We start from the raw sequence: 18,281 nt of genomic DNA on the forward strand, positions 1-18,281 counted from the left end.
CCCACTGATAGTAATCCTTTCTGCCTCTTCTCACAGGACGTGAAGGCCTTGTGCACCATCCCACTACTGGGTTACGTAGTGGAAGATAGTCCCCGGCACACAGATGCTCCAGCCAGCTTCCGCCTTTCCCAGTCCAAGTCTGTCCACAACTTTGCTGCGGAAACCGAGGAGCTTAAGCAGCGCTGGCTGAAAGTCATTCGAGTGGCGGTGATGGGAGAGATGCCAGCACGACTGGAGACCAACGGCAGTGGCGCGTTGGAGAGCAGCAACACACAGGAAGTCAATCCTGATGACACCTAGATGGAGTGTTGCTCACAAATCAAACTGCTGTGGGACTGTTGGAGGGGTGAAAGCAAAGATGCACCCCTCTCTGTTCAGTCTGTTCACTCTTAAAAACAGGGTGGAACGACTAGTGCTGGATAAGCTGCCCTTCCTTTCTTCTACTGTTGGAACTGTTCTGGATTACTAACATTTCTGGTACAATCAACACTAGAGCAGAGGGACTTTGAGATGCATCTTCTTCCCTCAAACGAGCACTATTAAAGAAAACTCAAACTCTGCCTTCAAGGATGGCGCCGCCCCACGGACCTCCACAGCGTCCTGTTGAGGATGGGAATCAAAGTCCGCTGGTGCTGTAAATCTGTTTCTTGTACAGAACACTTTTTTTTATTCAAAAAGTAACAGTCTTTCATCCATGTACAAAAATTCTCAAGTTCTTCTTGTATGAAAAGGAGAAACATCTTTATGTCTGACAAAATATTTACAGTATTCCCGTCATTGGAGGGCTTCAGCAGACGGTTCCAAAACTAGAACAAGGACCATGAACTTGGATAATGATGCTCTCATCTTTCTCCTCTGAAAGCAAAAACGTGGAGTCGATCTAAGCAGACTGGATGAAAACTGGCAACCTGCTGAATAGAGAGACAAACAGAAAACCACAGTACTGAAACCTGGACTGAATTATTTGATGCTGAGTACAAATCCAACTTTATTTATAAAGCAAACACGGAGGCCAAAGTGCTGTACAGATAAAAGCAAAATATAGAAAACACCAGGAGGACCAATAAAATTCAACATGGACATAGAACAACATAAAAGCAGCACCACTAAGTATTAGACGCCTGAGAGAAAGATGTGCCAGGGCAGATCCAGACTTCCAGAGTTTAGGACCAGCTACAGAGAAGGCCCGGTCTCCTCTGAGCTTACGCCTGGTTCTCAGTACTGACCAGAGCAGAAGGTCAGCTGACCTAGGAGAACGAGGTGGCACAAAGGGCTGTATAAGCTCAGAGATGTAGAGCGGGCCGAGGCCATTTAAAGACTTAAAACCCAATGGATCCTGAATGGATGGGCAGCCAGTTAGGTGAACTCAAACCTGTCTGTGTAATTTAAAAGATGCGCAGAATTTTGTCCCATCTGCTGACGTGGGATTAAAGAACCACCGACACCAAAATAAAGAGTGTTACAGTAATCCAGGTGTGGTCACAAAGGCATGGACTACTGTCTCCAATAGCATTTCCATGAGTATGGCTTTCTCTTAGCTGGACCTGATGACTGCCTTGAATATAAGCCGACCGTCCATTTTAACAACAAGATTCGTTGCCGTCTGCTTCAGAAACTGACCAAGACAGTCCAGGTCCAAACACCATCACCTCGGTCTTTTCTTTTTATTTAAAACAACTTCAAGCCTTCAAATCATTACAATTAGGAAAGGGTCCAACAGAGTTTGTGTCATCCTTAGGTGGCACAAACTCTGTTGACATTAGGTCAGAAGTTGCTGTTTATCTCAAGTGTTTAAAATAAAAACTAAATTAAAACAGTTCATCTTGTTTTAGCGAAACAAATGGTTTGATTCTTGATTTTTATTTTTTTTAGAAATATTGTTTAAATCTTGTCTCTTCTCACCTCGAACGTCATCTCGTGAGCTTAATATATCGTTAAACCCATAATTACATATGGTTTATTTAGAAATTCAGCTGAAACAATATTCTTTGTGCAGGGAAAAGCTTTTTTTTTTTTTTAAACGCTCAGTTTTATATTATTAGCTAGTTTTATTGACTCTTACCTCAGGTGTGACAAACTAAAACGTCTGATCAGGTTGACACTAGTATGTTTTAGTTGCTGTTTGTCTCTCAGACTCACAGGAGGTAAAACACAATGAGCAGATTGAGTGGACTCCAGAAGTTCGACTAGATTTGACCTGACGTCAGTGGAGAGTAACGTTCCAGCAGGTTTTTACTGGCTGTTCTTTAATGCAGAAAACTCTTTAGGAAAATTAGCACAGGTCAAGTTAAAATCAGATGCTTCTGTTATGTATGAAACATGAAATTTATGTTGCTGTTTGCATCAAAATAGCATTATAGTGTTTTAACACAGGTTGATGTCCTCATCTGAAGGACGGTTAAAGGGAGAGAGATGAGCGAGGAGCATTATCCTAAAACGGCGGTTTCGGTTTGGTGATGGAAAAGCAGAACAATCAGCCAGCTGATTCAAGTGTAAATGTGTTTTTAATGCTGTAATTTGTATTTAAAGTAATTTATGACGGGCATGGACTGTTGAATGCAGCACAAAGTTGTTCGTTCAGTCAGCTAAGAAGTGGACCTTTCTCTCACTAACCGGTGACGTGCCACTCAGCAGCCAACCGTGCTGGACAGACTGAGGGGAAATGGGCCCGTTTTCTCCTGACTATGCTTCTGTGCACCAAGCTGGTGCTCATCTCTCTGAACTGCTTCCCTCCTCAGTATTCAAATAAAGCGAGCACAAGCACAAACCTCCTGATAAATCTGAATGTAAATCCAGATTTCTGCCCTCATTCCCTTCCCACACGTTTGAGAATCTACGCACTTTACACCCTGAAGGAAAAGTGTACCTGCAAGGGAAATAAATGACATCCAATGATCTGTGCTGATCTGGTTTGTTGGTGCTGAAATTAATTTCTCTTCCGTAATATTTAAAGCATGTCAAAAATGCAACATTTCTGGCTTCTTAAGTTTTTGCAATGCTGCTTTAACACAGTTCCATGTTTTAGTTCTTCTGTTAGAAAGATTTTCACAACAACCCAGACATGTCTATAAAGTTGTGGTAAGTCAGACGTAGCTGTTTATCACAAGTGTTTAAAATGCAAAAGATCTGAGAGAGGAAGCCAATAAAAAAGATGAAGAAATCTGACTTGTCAGACAGGAAGTGGACTAGAGGTCAACCGGGTGCAGATAAGATATTCTGAATTCTGGGCGGCCGTTTACCAATATTTATGGTTCATTTTTATTCAGTGTATATGATTTATTGTATTTGGTGATCAAAATTGAACCATTTTCTTTCATATTAAACTTGTGCAGCAGCTTCCTTTTCTTTGTGTAAGAACATGGGCTACCCCTCATCTCTTTCTACACTTCCCTCTAAGCCTGCTGTCTATTTCTACACTGCCTCCTTCTGTTTTTGTTTCTGTTTTAACAGTTTTCAGCTCAAGTCTGCACCTAACAAGCCATAAGGACACCAGGGAGGATATCGATTAGGACTCAAATCGATCTGATTAAAGGTTAAAGCTCAGTTTTCCCTCTCATTCAAACTAGGAGCTGCTTTCATGACATCCACTGTCACCATGAGCTTTTTCACATTAGGTTTCTCAATCATCGATAATTGCAGCGAGTCCTGAGCGTACAGCGTAGAGTATAAACAGGTTGGTACAGCTCAGCAGTGTTGGTGAGGTGGAGCACAGCTGGAGCTGCTCTGCCTCTGTGAAACAGCTCTCCTGTTGCTCCAATCAGAGTCGATTCTCCTGTTCTCCTCCGTCATCCGTTGTAAAATGTGCCGTGCATCAATTCACACTGGATGCGTTAATGCATCCCAGTCAGGCGTGAACTTTATCCCCCATTGAAAGTCGTTTGTGCGCAGTCATCTGTCAAATATCGATCAGTATCTCTGACGGAAGAGAGGCTCTCCGTCAAGCCGCAGAGCCACAAAGCCAATGTGAACGAGGAGGGACAAGATGCTGCTCGGAAACTACTGCTAATCTAAGCCTAAATGAATGAAGATTCTCCAGCTCTATCCAAGAAAAAAATGTTTTTAACTAAGTGAATTGAAATAGTTGTGTAAAATAAGAAGTTTCACAATTTTCGCAGTTAGTTACCCGTTCACAAAGTAACCAAACATCCATAACCACAAAGTCTTACCTGTATCTCAAACACAGGAACCTGCAGGACCCAGAGCAAATTATGGAGCTGGCAGCAACTCCATGCTGGCCAAAAATGGGTCTGTTTAAAAATAGCTGAAGTGCTAAGACAGTTTTAAAGCAAATATGGCACGATTTATCTGCTCGCACGTTAAGGTCGTTCTTCCACCAAGCAAAGGCAAACTGAGCCTCCAAATATTAAAAAAACCCACAAAACTAACAATCATATACAGGTAGATCTTTATAAACTAGAAACATAATTAAAAAGTTATTCCAAGTAATTAAATATTTTAAACATTTATTGATTTCTGATCATTTTTGTTTCCCCAAAAACTACAAAATCACACCATAAAAAAGATCTTTAATATGAAAATGTTTTGGCCTATAATAACCATGGGGAATACAACAGTCATTGTTCTGACCCATTATAGAGATGCATATTGGGTCAAAACAGTTCTGGGAAGTTGCCTCCTCCCCAGGAAGAAACGTTGATTTTATTTTAAGAAAATATGGGTCTAAAAGCATCGAGTGCATTATTTGCTTAATAGGTCAAAATGTTTTTAGAACGAATATAAAATCAGTTATAAAAGATTTCAAATATCAAGTTTACAAAGGTTCCTGCTATTCAGATTCAAAGTTTAAAATTGTAATAAAGTTAGATAATAAAGTTTTCTACTGTGGACAAAGGTGGGATTTTTTTACCTTAGAACTGAGCGGGGTCCACCCACACTGGACCGGTACCAAGAAAAATCTGTTTCTTTTAATGTCGTAATTTACTGCAAGGCACTGATAGCTGTAAAAGTTTAGTGTAATAAATGTTAAATATTTAACATTCTACACTTTTAGAAAATATTTATTTTCAAAAAAGGACAAAATTGACAATCCAGAAGAATATCAAAGTACTTAACAAGTACAAATATAGGTGCATTCTCCCAAAAAACAGTTGCTGACATTATTAGAACCGGGATAAAGTGCCGAATCATAATAATCACCTCAGGACAGCCAACAGAAGACAGGCTGGTCTGTAAAATTCTATCAAGTTGACAAAAAAAGTTATTTATATGTTATCGAGGCAAAGGGTTCGACTCGTTCAGACACACAATGTTTCTTTATCAGTCTTTTGTGTTGGAGCGCTCAGCTCTTGGGCTGTCGGAGCAAGCCGCGGATCCTGCGGACCAGAGCCTGGATGAAAGTGTAGCGAGAGCGGACCTGGCTGTACAAGCCTTCGACCTCGAGGAGCTTCCGCTGCAGAGCTTCCCCGAAACCTGAAGCCATGTCACCTTTCAGCTGCACACAGTAAACGGCACAGAGATCAGAAGAATCAGAGTAATGTAGATGTAGAGCACGTAGTTATGGAAGATATTCAGCAGCTATAAATGCAGCCTGTGGATCCGCATTTCTTACCAGTTCTAGGTCCTGCTGGCTGACCCGGGATAGTCCGATTCCACGGCCGCCGCTAGCCTGAAATCCGCCAAAAGACTCTGAAAAAACAAACGCGGTTGCAGATATTTTTGAGTAAAATGGGAACAAAGGAAGAAAATGAAATCTTTAAAGCTTTGATGAAAACAGCTTCCTATAAATCTGTCATCTCTCTGCGTCGTTTAAAACAGTCAACCAGAACCTAACAAACTGTAGCATCTCCAACATCACCTGTGCTTTCTCATAAGCATTGATAATTATTACTGAATTAATATACAATAAATGACTAAAGCACATAAAACTAAACTTTCCCCCAGAATCGGCCTGTTTTTAATCAAATACATCAAGGCTCAAGGTTACTTTATTTGTACCCATAGGCAGATTTAAAACATTCATACCAACATCTTAACACGCCCAAAACTATTCACATAATAAATATAATAGTGCTCCAAGCTCCATAAATCAAAGCAGGACACAGAAGAGCAGAACAAGACTTCAAAATAGGATAAAAATGTGAGAAATAAAATCTTTTTAAAACCAATGAGTAAAAACGATAAAAGCAAAATAATCTGGACTCAATAAAATCTTTTGAATCCATTGAGGGCAGTATCATTTCAGCTTGTTCAGTACAGTAACAGCAATCAAACGTCTGCTTCTACATTTAGAGACTAAGAATCTTCCTACAGAGGGGATGAAGGTCATCATTTAAACCAGGGGCTGCTCTACAGGGATGGGACCGAGTGTTTGAGCTCTCCAATCAGTCTACACGACTGCTTCACAACCTGCTGCAGGATGGCTGATCACAGCTGCAGCTAATCTGTAAGGTGTTGTCTTACCGTCTGTAAGGCGAGGTCTGGATAAACTGGTTCCAGGCACATAGGAGTCTTTTGGGTCACTGGGAGAACAATGCAACAGGTAGTACTCTAGATGGCGCCACAATACAAATAAGCAGGTCTCGATAACATCTGAGGAAGACGCAGGTTAAGGCATTTCACTGAACCGTCTGATGCATTTCTACACCAACTAGGCATAAGTTTATGACCAGCACTCTGGGGCACAGATTATGCATGGGGCTGCAGACCAGTCACTTTGTATTCTGACACCTTTCCATCAGGACCAGGATCGCCCTCTTCAGTAATATAAGCTACAGCAGTGTACCTGTAGGGTTGATCTCTAAATGCAACTTCGACAGCCAAAAGGATACAGGAGCATAAGGCCAGGAGTTTGGCTCTGTTGTTGATAAACTGCACCAGTCGCCTCTTGGCTAGTAAGCTCCTCTGGACGGATGAGATTTTCTCCACCCCTCCTGGACCCGACACCAGTCCCTGGCACAGCTGCACAGAGGATGAAAAGCACAGTCAGGCGCGACATAAAGAGCCTACAATTTCCTGAAAAGATGCCTCCATGTCCGTAGTATTACTAAACATTCGGGTGTAAAACAGAAAGTTACACATTGAAAAAACATTTGATCCATTTGCAGAAAAATGTTTCTCTGTTCCAACTGAAAATCTAATTTTCAGGAGCTCCAAATATTTGAGGCGATATCCCGAGGTCTTAGTTAAATTGGAACAGGGGTAAGGCACAGTGGCATTCTTCCCTGCCATCCTAACAGGTTTGATTTTGAAGCATTTTTAGGTGCAAAATGAGACCCAGAGCAATGATTTCCCTTTTCTTTAACAACAGATTTCCTTCATAATCCATCTTACAGACATAAACTGCACTTCATAAACTTTAAAACACATGTGAGTCTTTAGACCCATAGAAGGTCTAAAGACACTGCTCCGTTCTTTAGGCCTTTGTGTTGTGAATTTAAATCGATGCTAAGTTAAGAGTTTTCTGTTTGGTGACGTTTAGGTGACGTCTGTTAATGGCTGATGGTGCATTAAGTGAAAAAGAGGAAATCTGAATTAACAACCTTTAGTTTAATGATAATAAGAGAATTATGCTGGAAATACATCCTTCAATAAGAAGTAACTGCCAAAGTACTGGCAGAGTATTAATAACTAATGTATATCAGTTGATCGGTCTAAATGCTGAGAGGGGACATCTTGTAAATTATATAACAATTTCTGTGCCTAAACAAATATTTTTGCACGATTGAATTAAATGGCGACTAAAACAACACCTGCTATGTTGTTAGAGGTAAAACTAGTTTGAAAACATGTAGATACGGCTTTTATGCACCAAGCTCAACGTGAAATAAAGCAGTTTCTCCAACAGAACTTTCCAGATTTCATTTTCCTGACTGATCGCTACCTCCTTGAGCTCCTCTGGAGGCAGCTGGTCCAGGCTCTGCAGCTTGCCCAGGCTCTGTCTGTGGTTCTGGTGGAACTGGAAGAAATCTGCAGCACTGTTCTTCAGCAGGTACAGAACCAGACCCAGGCTAGGGACTCGGGAGTGAGCAATTGATTGCAGAGAGGAGGAAAGATCTTTTAAAGAAAGAATAAGAGTCTTTAAATAAATAAACTTATTTAGGCACAGACAGATTTTTTTAGGCAACACACAAAAAGAAAAAATGTAACTATTAAACATGACTCAGGTCCTGTTTCCTGTTTTAAAGTGTGGAGCAGATGTCGCTGACCTGAGCGGCCTCCATCTCTGCCAGCTGGCTCGCTGCCTGACGGACTGAAGAGGCAGATGCTGAACTGAGCCTGTGAAGAGCTCTGCAGCAACAGAGTCTGGCAGTACTCCATGATGTTGGCGCATACCTGCAGGAGAGAGGACATCATGCGTCAGGGCAGTGACGATGCAAAACTGACAATTTATCATGGCTATGGATATACATTAGGTGTTGTTCTCCTTTTCTCCCCCCAGTGACCCTAAGGCCAGACAGTCGGATTCTTTTAGTAAATGATGTTTGTCACACCTGCATCATGGCCACCTCCATTTCCTCTCGTTGTTCAGCTGAGTTTCCAGATGAAGAAATGTCCGCCTGCTTTAACAACCTCTCCCGCTCGCTTCCTGCCAGACGGCCCAGCAGGGACAGACACAGGCGCTAAGAGAGGAGACACCTTTACTGACTGCAAGGCAGGAACTAAAATACACTCACATTAGCAGCGATGCAAGATAGAGACACTTTCTAACAGGTTACTACACCGTTTTAATTATGAAATGTTACTTTTCCAGACTCAAATTTAATTTCTGCAGTTTTAAAATCAATTTTCAAACATATGAATATTAAGTATCAGTTGTGAACCCGCTTGAACATTAGTAAAGTCTTATCAGATCGTTCCAAAATAATGAAACACCACAAATGAAACTGTGGTATGGGACCGTTTCAGTGCTCTCCAACATCTGAACCAAGTTCAATCCGCTCTAAGCTGGAAAATGATTTTAAAAACTCTGTAGGGACCCTGCTAGAACACCAAAACGTTCTTAATAACAGTGTCTCACCTGAAACCTGTTGATGTGACCCTGGAACTCCATGAGAGCAGCACTGTTGATCTCTCCACCCATCTCAAGAACACCTAACAGAATATAAACACCACTGAATGAACCACTGAGTAAAAGAGAATATTTTAAGATTTAACGGATAAAGAGCAAAGGTATATTTTCTCCTCATCTTGAGGTGAAATGTTTATACCTGGAAGAGCAGTTTTACTGATGACTGCAGTAAGAAGAGAGAGTTCCTTCAAAGCTCCAATACTGAGCTCTTGACAACGCAGCAGCGACTGAACGGTGTCTGCGTGGACTATCAGCCACTGGAGAACCTACACACACACACACACACACACACACACACACACACAGTTTACAACTGGAGTTGCATCCCATCTTGCTCTAATTAGCTAAAAAAAAAAGGCTAAGAAAAACAGACATTCAGTCCAACAAAAATGAATAACGCCTAAATTAGTACAAGATCCCAAATTCTGACATAATACACTCCAAATATTGAGGCTTTCATATAAACATACGGGTCCATCTCAATCCATGAGAAAATCGCTGAAAAGTTTGGTTTAGTATCTCAATTCCAGATGTAAAACATTGATTATTTCTTTTGATTTTGATCATTCTGGCTTACAGCTAAAAAACAAGACATTTCTCAGGAACCTGTAAAGAGAAAAATTAATACAAAAATATGGATTTATTTAACTGTATGTACTGTACAGTATCAGCTGTCAGTACTAGGTTGGGGCTCCTTTTGCATTAATTGCTGCAGCATAGCGTGTAGGAGATCAGCTTGTGGTTCTGCTGCCAGCTTGCTTTGATGGTGACCTTCAGGTCATCTGCATTGTTAGGGTCTGGTGTCTCATCTTACTCTTGGCATCAGTTAAAGCAACTTTGGACCACTGTTGCTCAGTACCTTACCTGAGCCGAGGTAAGAAGCTTCTGATGTCGTCTTTGGTTCAGGAGTGGTTTACAACGAGGAATTTAACAGTTGTAGCTCATTTTCAGGACACCACTGTGTGCGGTGGATCATGAAGCCCTAACTCCAGCTGCAGTCCACGTCTTGTGAATCTCCCCCCAAACTCCTGAACAGGATTTATTTCACAAGCCTCTAAAGGCCAGTTATTCCCATTGCTTGTGCATCTTCTTCTACCACACATTTTCCTTCCTCTCAACTTTCCATTATTATTAACAGCCAGCTTCTTTAGCATTGGTCTTATATAGCTTAGGGTGTCATGACTGACTGCTGGACAACTGTCAAGCCAGCAGTCTTCCCAATAAATATGTTAGTCAAAACAAATAAAAAACATTTTATAATCCTGACGTAATATTCATATTTTCTGATAGTTTTCATCAGTCGAAAGCCAGAATCATAAATGATCTTTTTAATAACAGTTTCAGGTGTAACTCCAGGGTAGGACACCTGTTCCTAAAGTTTTGTTTACCTGTGCTGCCCCCTGCTGGTGACTCAGGGACGTAGACGTCAGTATCACTTGAAGAAGCCTTAGAGTTGGTAAAAGGATCTGCCTGTAGCGGTCTATTGGACTTGGGATGAAGCCTGATGGATCCCTCATCATCCTGAGTCCACATGGGAACAAACACGATCAATGAGACAATAGACTAGGGATAAATCATTTACATATAGACACACACAGCCTGGCCAAAAAAAATAAGTCGCCACCTGGATTTAACTAAGCAAATAGGTAGGAGCCTCCCATTGGATAATTACTGCAGGGCCGATTATGTTTCAGCTGGCAACAAGTTATTTAACCCCAACTGGTGCAATAAGTTGCTTCTCATTTCTTAAACAACCATGTTGAAAGAAACATCCTGAGGTCGTGGAAAAGATGTCAAGCTGTTTCAGAAGGGTCAAATCATTGGCGTGCATCAAGCAGAGAAAACATCTAAGGAGATTGTAGAAACTACCAAAATTGAGTTAAGAACTGTCCAACGCATTATTAAAAACTGCAAGGACTGTGGGGATCCATCGTCTTCAAAGAAGAAATGTGGCTGGAGAAAAATCCTGAATGATCGTGATCGCCATTAACTTAAAGGTTTGGTGAAATCAAATCGAAGAAAATAAAACAGTAGAACTCTGGGCTAATAGTGAAAGTAAGAGCATTTCCACACACACAATGTGAAGGGAACTCAAGGGATTGGGACTGAACAGCTGTGTAGTCTTAAGAAAACCACTAATCAGTGAGGCTAACTGGAAAAATGGCTTTAATTTGCTAGGGAACATAAAGATTGGATTCTGGAGCAATGGAAGAAGGTCATATGGTCTGATGAGTCCAGACTGACCCTGTTCCAGATTGATGGGAGCATCAGGGTAAGAAGAGAGGCAGGTGAAGTGATGCCCCCATCATGCCTAGTGCCCACTGTACAAGCCTGTAGGGTCAGTGCTATGATCTGGGGTTGCTGCAGGTGGTCAGGTCTGGGTTCAGCAACAGTACAGGTCCTTCTCAAAATATTAGCATATTGTGATAAAGTTCATTATTTTCCATAATGTCATGATAAAAATTTAACATTCATATATTTTAGATTCATTGCACACTAACTGAAATATTTCAGGTCTTTTATTGTCTTAATACGGATGATTTTGGCATACAGCTCATGAAAACCCAAAATTCCTATCTCACAAAATTAGCATATTTCATCCGACCAATAAAAGAAAAGTGTTTTTAATACAAAAAACGTCAACCTTCAAATAATCATGTACAGTTATGCACTCAATACTTGGTCGGGAATCCTTTGGCAGAAATGACTGCTTCAATGCGGCGTGGCATGGAGGCAATCAGCCTGTGGCACTGCTGAGGTCTTATGGGGGCCCAGGATGCTACGATAGCGGCCTTTAGCTCATCCAGAGTGTTGGGTCTTGAGTCTCTCAACGTTCTCTTCACAATATCCCACAGATTCTCTATGGGGTTCAGGTCAGGAGAGTTGGCAGGCCAATTGAGCACAGTGATACCATGGTCAGTAAACCATTTACCAGTGGTTTTGGCACTGTGAGCAGGTGCCAGGTCGTGCTGAAAAATGAAATCTTCATCTCCATAAAGCTTTTCAGCAGATGGAAGCATGAAGTGCTCCAAAATCTCCTGATAGCTAGCTGCATTGACCCTGCCCTTGATAAAACACAGTGGACCAACACCAGCAGCTGACACGGCACCCCAGACCATCACTGACTGTGGGTACTTGACACTGGACTTCTGGCATTTTGGCATTTCCTTCTCCCCAGTCTTCCTCCAGACTCTGGCACCTTGATTTCCGAATGACATGCAGAATTTGCTTTCATCCGAAAAAAGTACTTTGGACCACTGAGCAACAGTCCAGTGCTGCTTCTCTGTAGCCCAGGTCAGGCGCTTCTGCCGCTGTTTCTGGTTCAAAAGTGGCTTGACCTGGGGAATGTGGCACCTGTAGCCCATTTCCTGCACACCCCTGTGCACGGTGGCTCTGGATGTTTCTACTCCAGACTCAGTCCACTGCTTCCGCAGGTCCCCCAAGGTCTGGAATCGGCCCTTCTCCACAATCTTCCTCAGGGTCCGGTCACCTCTTCTCGTTGTGCAGCGTTTTCTGCCACACTTTTTCCTTCCCACAGACTTCCCACTGAGGTGCCTTGATACAGCACTCTGGGAACAGCCTATTCGTTCAGAAATGTCTTTCTGTGTCTTACCCTCTTGCTTGAGGGTGTCAATAGTGGCCTTCTGGACAGCAGTCAGGTCGGCAGTCTTACCCATGATTGGGGTTTTGAGTGATGAACCAGGCTGGGAGTTTTAAAGGCCTCAGGAATCTTTTGCAGGTGTTTAGAGTTAACTCGTTGATTCAGATGATTAGGTTCATAGCTCGTTTAGAGACCCTTTTAATGATATGCTAATTTTGTGAGATAGGAATTTTGGGTTTTCATGAGCTGTATGCCAAAATCAGCCGTATTAAGACAATAAAAGACCTGAAATATTTCAGTTAGTGTGCAATGAATCTAAAATATATGAATGTTAAATTTTCATCATGACATTATGGAAAATAATGAACTTTATCACAATATGCTAATATTTTGAGAAGGACCTGTATGTGTTCAAAGAATGAGGTCAGCTGACTACCTGAATATACTGAATGACCAGGTTAATCCATCAATGGATCTTTTCTTCCATGATGGCACGGGCATATTCCAAGATGACAATGTCAGGATTTATTGGACCCGAATTGTGAAAGAGTGGTTCAGGGACCATGAGACATCATTCTCACACATGGATTGGTCACCAGAGTCCAGACCTTAACCCCATTGAGAGTCTTTGGGATGTGCTGGAGAAGGGTTTGACTCTACCATCATCAGTGCAAGATCTTGGTGAAAAATGAATGCAACACTGGGTGGAAATAAATCTTGTGACGTTGCAGAAGCTTATCGAAACAATGACACAATGAATGTGTGCTGTAATCAAAGCTAAACGCGGTCCAACAAAATATTAGAGTACGTGATCTTTTGTTTTTTGTGGAGACTTTTCTTTTGGCCAGGCGGTGTACACGGGTTGGACAATGAAAGTGAAACACCTGTCATTTTAGTGTGGGAGGTTTCATGGCTAAATTGGACCAGCCTGGTAGCCAGTCTTCATTGATTGCACATTGCACCAGTAAGAGCAGAGTGTGAAGGTTCAATTAGCAGGGTAAGAGCACAGTTTTACTCAAAATATTGAAATGCACACAACATTATGGGTGACATACCAGAGTTCAAAAGAGGACAAATTGTTGGTGCACGTCTTGCTGGCGCATCTGTGACCAAGACAGCAAGTCTTTGTGACGTATCAAGAGCCACGGTATCCAGGGTAATGTCAGCATACCACCAAGAAGGACGAACCACATCCAACAGGATTAACTGTGGACGCAAGAGGAAGCTGTCTAAAAGGGATGTTCTGGTGCTAACCCGGATTGTATCCAAAAAACATAAAACCACGTCTGCCCAAATCACGGCAGAATTAAATGTGCTCCTCAACTCTCCTGTTTCCACCAGAACTGTCCGTCAGGAGCTCCACAGGGTCAATATACACGGCCGGGCTGCTATAGCCAAACCTTTGGTCACTCATGCCAATGCCAAACGTTGGTTTCAATGGTGCAAGGAGCGCAAATCTTGGGCTGTGGACAATGTGAAACATGTATTGTTCTCTGATGAGTCCACCTTTACTGTTTTCCCCACATCTGGGAGAGTTATGGTGTGGAGAAGCCCCAAAGAAGCGTACCACCCAGACTGTTGCATGACCAGAGTGAAGCATGGGGGTGGATCAGTGATGGTTTGGGCTGCCATATCATGGCATTCCCTTGGCCCAATACTTGTACTAGATGGGCGCGTCACTGCCAAGGACTACCGAACCATTCTTGAGGACCATGTGCATCCAATGGTTCAAATATTGTATCCTGAAGGCGGTGCCGTGTATCAGGATGACAATGCACCAATACACACAGCAAGACTGGTGAAAGATTGGTTTGATGAACATGAAAGTGAAGTTGAACATCTCCCATGGCCTGCACAGTCACCAGATCTAAATATTATTGAGACACTTTGGGATGTTTTGGAGGAGCGAGTCAGGAAACGTTTTCCTCCACCAGTATCACGTAGTGACCTGGCCACTATCCTGCAAGAAGAATGTCTTAAAATCCCTCTGACCACTGTGCAGGACTTGTATATGTCATTCCCAAGATGAATTGATGCTGTATTGGCCGCAAAAGGAGGCCCTACACCATACTAATAAATTATTGTGGTCTAAAACCAGATGTTTCAGTTTCATTGTCCAACCCCTGTATATATATATATAAATATATACACCAATAACATTCCATACCTGTGAGAATCAGTGTCAGGAACCATGTCAAACACTTGACACTCAATGAGCTGTGCCACCAGCCCACAGCGCAGCAGCTCCACAGCTCCCTGCCCTGTTTTAGCCACACGGGTCAACAGAGCCTGTAGCCACACAAGGAGTTTGTTACGTTCACTTACAACGATGCACATTTGAGGCATCTACAGCAACAAAATGGCTAAGATGTCTAATGCTTTTCTCACCATCTTGCTTTCATAGATGTAGAGTGGCTTGAGGAGTGGTGGCTGGGGTGTGAGAAGGCTCTGCAGGGCGGTGTCGTCCTGCCTCAGACTCTCCACCAATGAACGCAGGTAGCCGCTGTTGCACACATAAAGCAGCCACTGATTCTGACGATCTATTGACAGGATACGGTCCAGAACCGCTAGAGCCAGCATCTGACCACAAATGGAAGGGAAACAGAGCCAGAATTTAGTGTAACATCAGTATATGTGATGCTCTTCAAATAAAGCTTTTATACAATAGTTATTACAATCCCTCCAATCTATACCCATTTTCAAATACTTTAAAACACTAGTTTTACTTAAATAAACTGCGATTTCATTTATATTTTACAATACACATTTAAGTACAAAGTATTAATATTGACCCTGCTTGAAATGGCGGTTAGGTCTTCTTATCCACAGGTTTCACCAATAATCAAACAACAAAAAGTTGACTTCTGTATTTTGGATCAATGTTCAGGGTCGTTTTCTCTGGACTCATGTTTCAAGAACTGGACCCATTTCAATTTTTGAGTGTAAAACCAAAATACTGATGGTATAACGTTAACAATCAAAGTGATGTAGCAAATAAAAGATAAAAGCAGATCAATGTGACACAAATCAAAGTGAAAACCACTGCTTTGTTCAAACATTATTCAACTTTGGTCCTTTAGAAAGCACAAAGTGTGACGGAAAGAAAAGTGGCACATCAAACATTTTTCTTTCACCTGGAAAATGATAAAAACTCATTTCATACTGCAAAGTAATCATGAAACAAAGATTTATACTTTAAAGTGTGAAATATATGTATAGAGCCATCTCCAGCATGACAAAACAATTAAAAGGAACCACTTATTGTTTTTGTATTTACAGTGAAAAGGTCTGAGTATTCAGAAGGTCAAATATGATGAGATGAAACTGGAAATAAACCAAAATAGGCTACAGTTTAGTTATAAGTGCAAAGCAAAAGGAAACCCATTAAACCCTTTACTTAAAATGCACAAATGAAGCTTGTAATTTCATCTGTCTAGTATTCATTTATCGTATGTTATTAATGAGCTTGTCTAAAACTAAAGTCAGGAGTTTTAAACATGGGGCTCATGAATTTCTGATTGGTTGTTGGTCTGCAGAAGCTGTACCTCCTGACATAAACGGTTCTTTCATCTGGTCCAGCACAGCCTTGGTGCTGAGCCCGTTGGTGCCGGAGTCGATGCTTGTCGTAGTAAAAACACAAACAACTTATGCCCTTTTTCCACTGGCTCTAGTCAGCCCGGCTCCACTCCACTCGGCCCGCTTTGCGAGCGTTTCTATGACTGTTTTTTCCTACCAGTACCCAGTTTTTTGGTCCCTGCTTCTGAGCAGGTCCAACCGTGGCCGAGTCGGGACCACATGTGACGTGAACAGACTGCTGTTCACTGATTGGCCGTGGGACCAGGAGAAAGGAGAAGGTTGTCCAAGAGGTCGTGCAGGGAGACGTTAATAAACCTCAAGAGTGACTGCAATAATATTAAGGGTCAAACCCAAATATAATTTTACCATTTACTAATCATGAACCAGACTGAAGGCTGAAAGAAAAGAAAAAGGACACATCAGCTGTCTGAATTACACACAGGTAGGGGGCGCTGTATTTAATAACATCCTAAACCAGCTGATCACACATAAAATCAGCTGTTCAAACACACAAACGTTTCCCCCAAGTGTGTGAGTGTTTGGTTGTGATATTTATTGACGATTAGTGAATGTGTATTAACGAAACCAGCGGCTGCAGGAGGAGGGAGCAGACAGAGAGCAGCTGCCCGTAATCAGACTGCCTGCATCGGATCAAAAGGGAGGAAGATCCTGCTGTATTTGCGGACCACAAATATCCAATATCCAACCTAAAACTAACTTCACCGCGGTCAGACGTCCACGGTTCTGGGCTTTAAAGTCCTGGTTCTCGTTATTGCCATGGCTCATACAGAAGCTCCTTCATAAAGCCCAAAATGTTAACTTCTTCAGGCAAACTTTGGAGCTTCAACATCCAGACAGAAGCATCTCTCCTCTCTGCTTCACCTGCCTCCAGCGATCAAGTGGCACAGAGCCTATGGCCTAAATAAGGCCAGTGGAAAAGGGGCAATAGTTCTCAGCAAGCACCAGTTTAGCACTGGATCAAAATGAGAGATTAAAAGTGAATTAATTATGTTAAATGTTTTGGATCTCACCCTGCTTATTTCGTGGCCATCACACGCATCCCTACACACCACCTCCATGAGGGCTTTGCCATAGCTTTCAATGATAGTGAGGTTCTCTCTCTGCAGTTTGGCGAATCCATCTTCGGGAGCAGTGAGCCGCTCCCACATGGCTTTTCCAACTGCAAGAACAAAGAGTTCTCTGATAATCTTACAAGAAATAAGAAATTGGCACACATCCTTTCAAATTCTGTGAAAGCCACAACAGACTGCGGTCAACTGCAGTTTGTGTTGTACCTGTCTGCAGAGTCTCTGGTTCCTCAGGTTTCTGGGCGATTTGCAGGTAATACAGCAGAGATCCATAGAGGTGAGCACGCAGCCGCTGGTATCCACCTCCTTAGAGAGTTCATGACATGGTTTCAAACAAAACCTTCTATGCAGAACAAATGTTTTACAGGACATTTAGAGTCCAATGGGTTTTTAAATAATTACCAACCAGTGCAAAGGATGAAGTCCAACAGCTTGCGGAGGATCAGGTGAAGGGCTGAATTAGCGATGGAAGCAAAACCTAAAGATGCTTCTGATCCCACCCCCTGCTGCTGCTCAGACAGCACTGATTGGCTGAGCTGGGCAGTCAGAGTGAAGACTGCTCCTGCAACAATGGGCATCAACTCTCCTGCTGCATCTTCTGATAATACCTAGATAATGGAAAGCATAACAGTTTCATTAGTTTAATATAAAAGGTTGAATTTGTAATTACTGCATTTAGAAAAAAAGACACCCACTATGATACATTAGGACACAAATCTTCATATTCTCACCAACCTTATCAAACAGATCCAGCAGCAAGTCTCTGATGATGAGTTGTCTGTCGTCAGCAGGTATGAGATCAGCTGGACAGGCGGTCAACAGCGTCTCCACCAGGCTCCTCCAGGACTGCAGTGCATGTCGCTTTGCACTCAGACTCCGGCGGACGCGGTTACGTTCCACCACCTGCTGCAGGATGGAGTTCACCTCCTATGGGAAAATAATCCAGGGATGGAGGTGTCAGTAAAATGTTTCCCCAACAGTTTCATCC

General features: G+C 42.2%; 2 protein-coding genes across 11 annotated transcripts in view; one reads left to right on the top strand and one right to left on the bottom strand.

Moving 5' to 3' along the window:
* fgd4a (FYVE, RhoGEF and PH domain containing 4a) overlaps nt 1-3,339 on the top strand; it is a 73,685-nt gene extending 70,346 nt beyond the window's left edge. For all 10 annotated transcript variants that reach the window (XM_047392165.1, XM_047392174.1, XM_047392192.1 and 7 more), the window contains one exon: nt 37-3,339. In XM_047392165.1, coding sequence (XP_047248121.1) covers nt 37-300 — 264 coding nt within the window. In that variant the 3' untranslated portion in view covers nt 301-3,339. The remainder of the gene's footprint in view (nt 1-36) is intronic.
* A 1,170-nt stretch (nt 3,340-4,509) lies between these two features.
* Nucleotides 4,510-18,281, bottom strand: part of nup205 (nucleoporin 205) — a 33,009-nt gene continuing 19,237 nt past the window's right edge. The window contains exons 27-42 of the mRNA XM_047348580.1: nt 18,029-18,220; nt 17,700-17,901; nt 17,501-17,599; nt 17,237-17,385; nt 15,018-15,209; nt 14,797-14,918; nt 10,417-10,549; nt 9,168-9,294; nt 8,978-9,051; nt 8,451-8,579; nt 8,166-8,292; nt 7,841-8,013; nt 6,789-6,918; nt 6,421-6,549; nt 5,570-5,646; nt 4,510-5,452 (exon numbers count right to left, since the gene is read on the bottom strand). Coding sequence (XP_047204536.1) covers nt 5,300-5,452; nt 5,570-5,646; nt 6,421-6,549; nt 6,789-6,918; nt 7,841-8,013; nt 8,166-8,292; nt 8,451-8,579; nt 8,978-9,051; nt 9,168-9,294; nt 10,417-10,549; nt 14,797-14,918; nt 15,018-15,209; nt 17,237-17,385; nt 17,501-17,599; nt 17,700-17,901; nt 18,029-18,220 — 2,208 coding nt within the window. The 3' untranslated portion in view covers nt 4,510-5,299. The remainder of the gene's footprint in view (nt 5,453-5,569; nt 5,647-6,420; nt 6,550-6,788; nt 6,919-7,840; nt 8,014-8,165; nt 8,293-8,450; nt 8,580-8,977; nt 9,052-9,167; nt 9,295-10,416; nt 10,550-14,796; nt 14,919-15,017; nt 15,210-17,236; nt 17,386-17,500; nt 17,600-17,699; nt 17,902-18,028; nt 18,221-18,281) is intronic.

Source organism: Girardinichthys multiradiatus, chromosome 2, assembly GCF_021462225.1.
Source record: "Girardinichthys multiradiatus isolate DD_20200921_A chromosome 2, DD_fGirMul_XY1, whole genome shotgun sequence".
Taxonomy (NCBI): Eukaryota; Metazoa; Chordata; class Actinopteri; order Cyprinodontiformes; family Goodeidae; genus Girardinichthys; species Girardinichthys multiradiatus.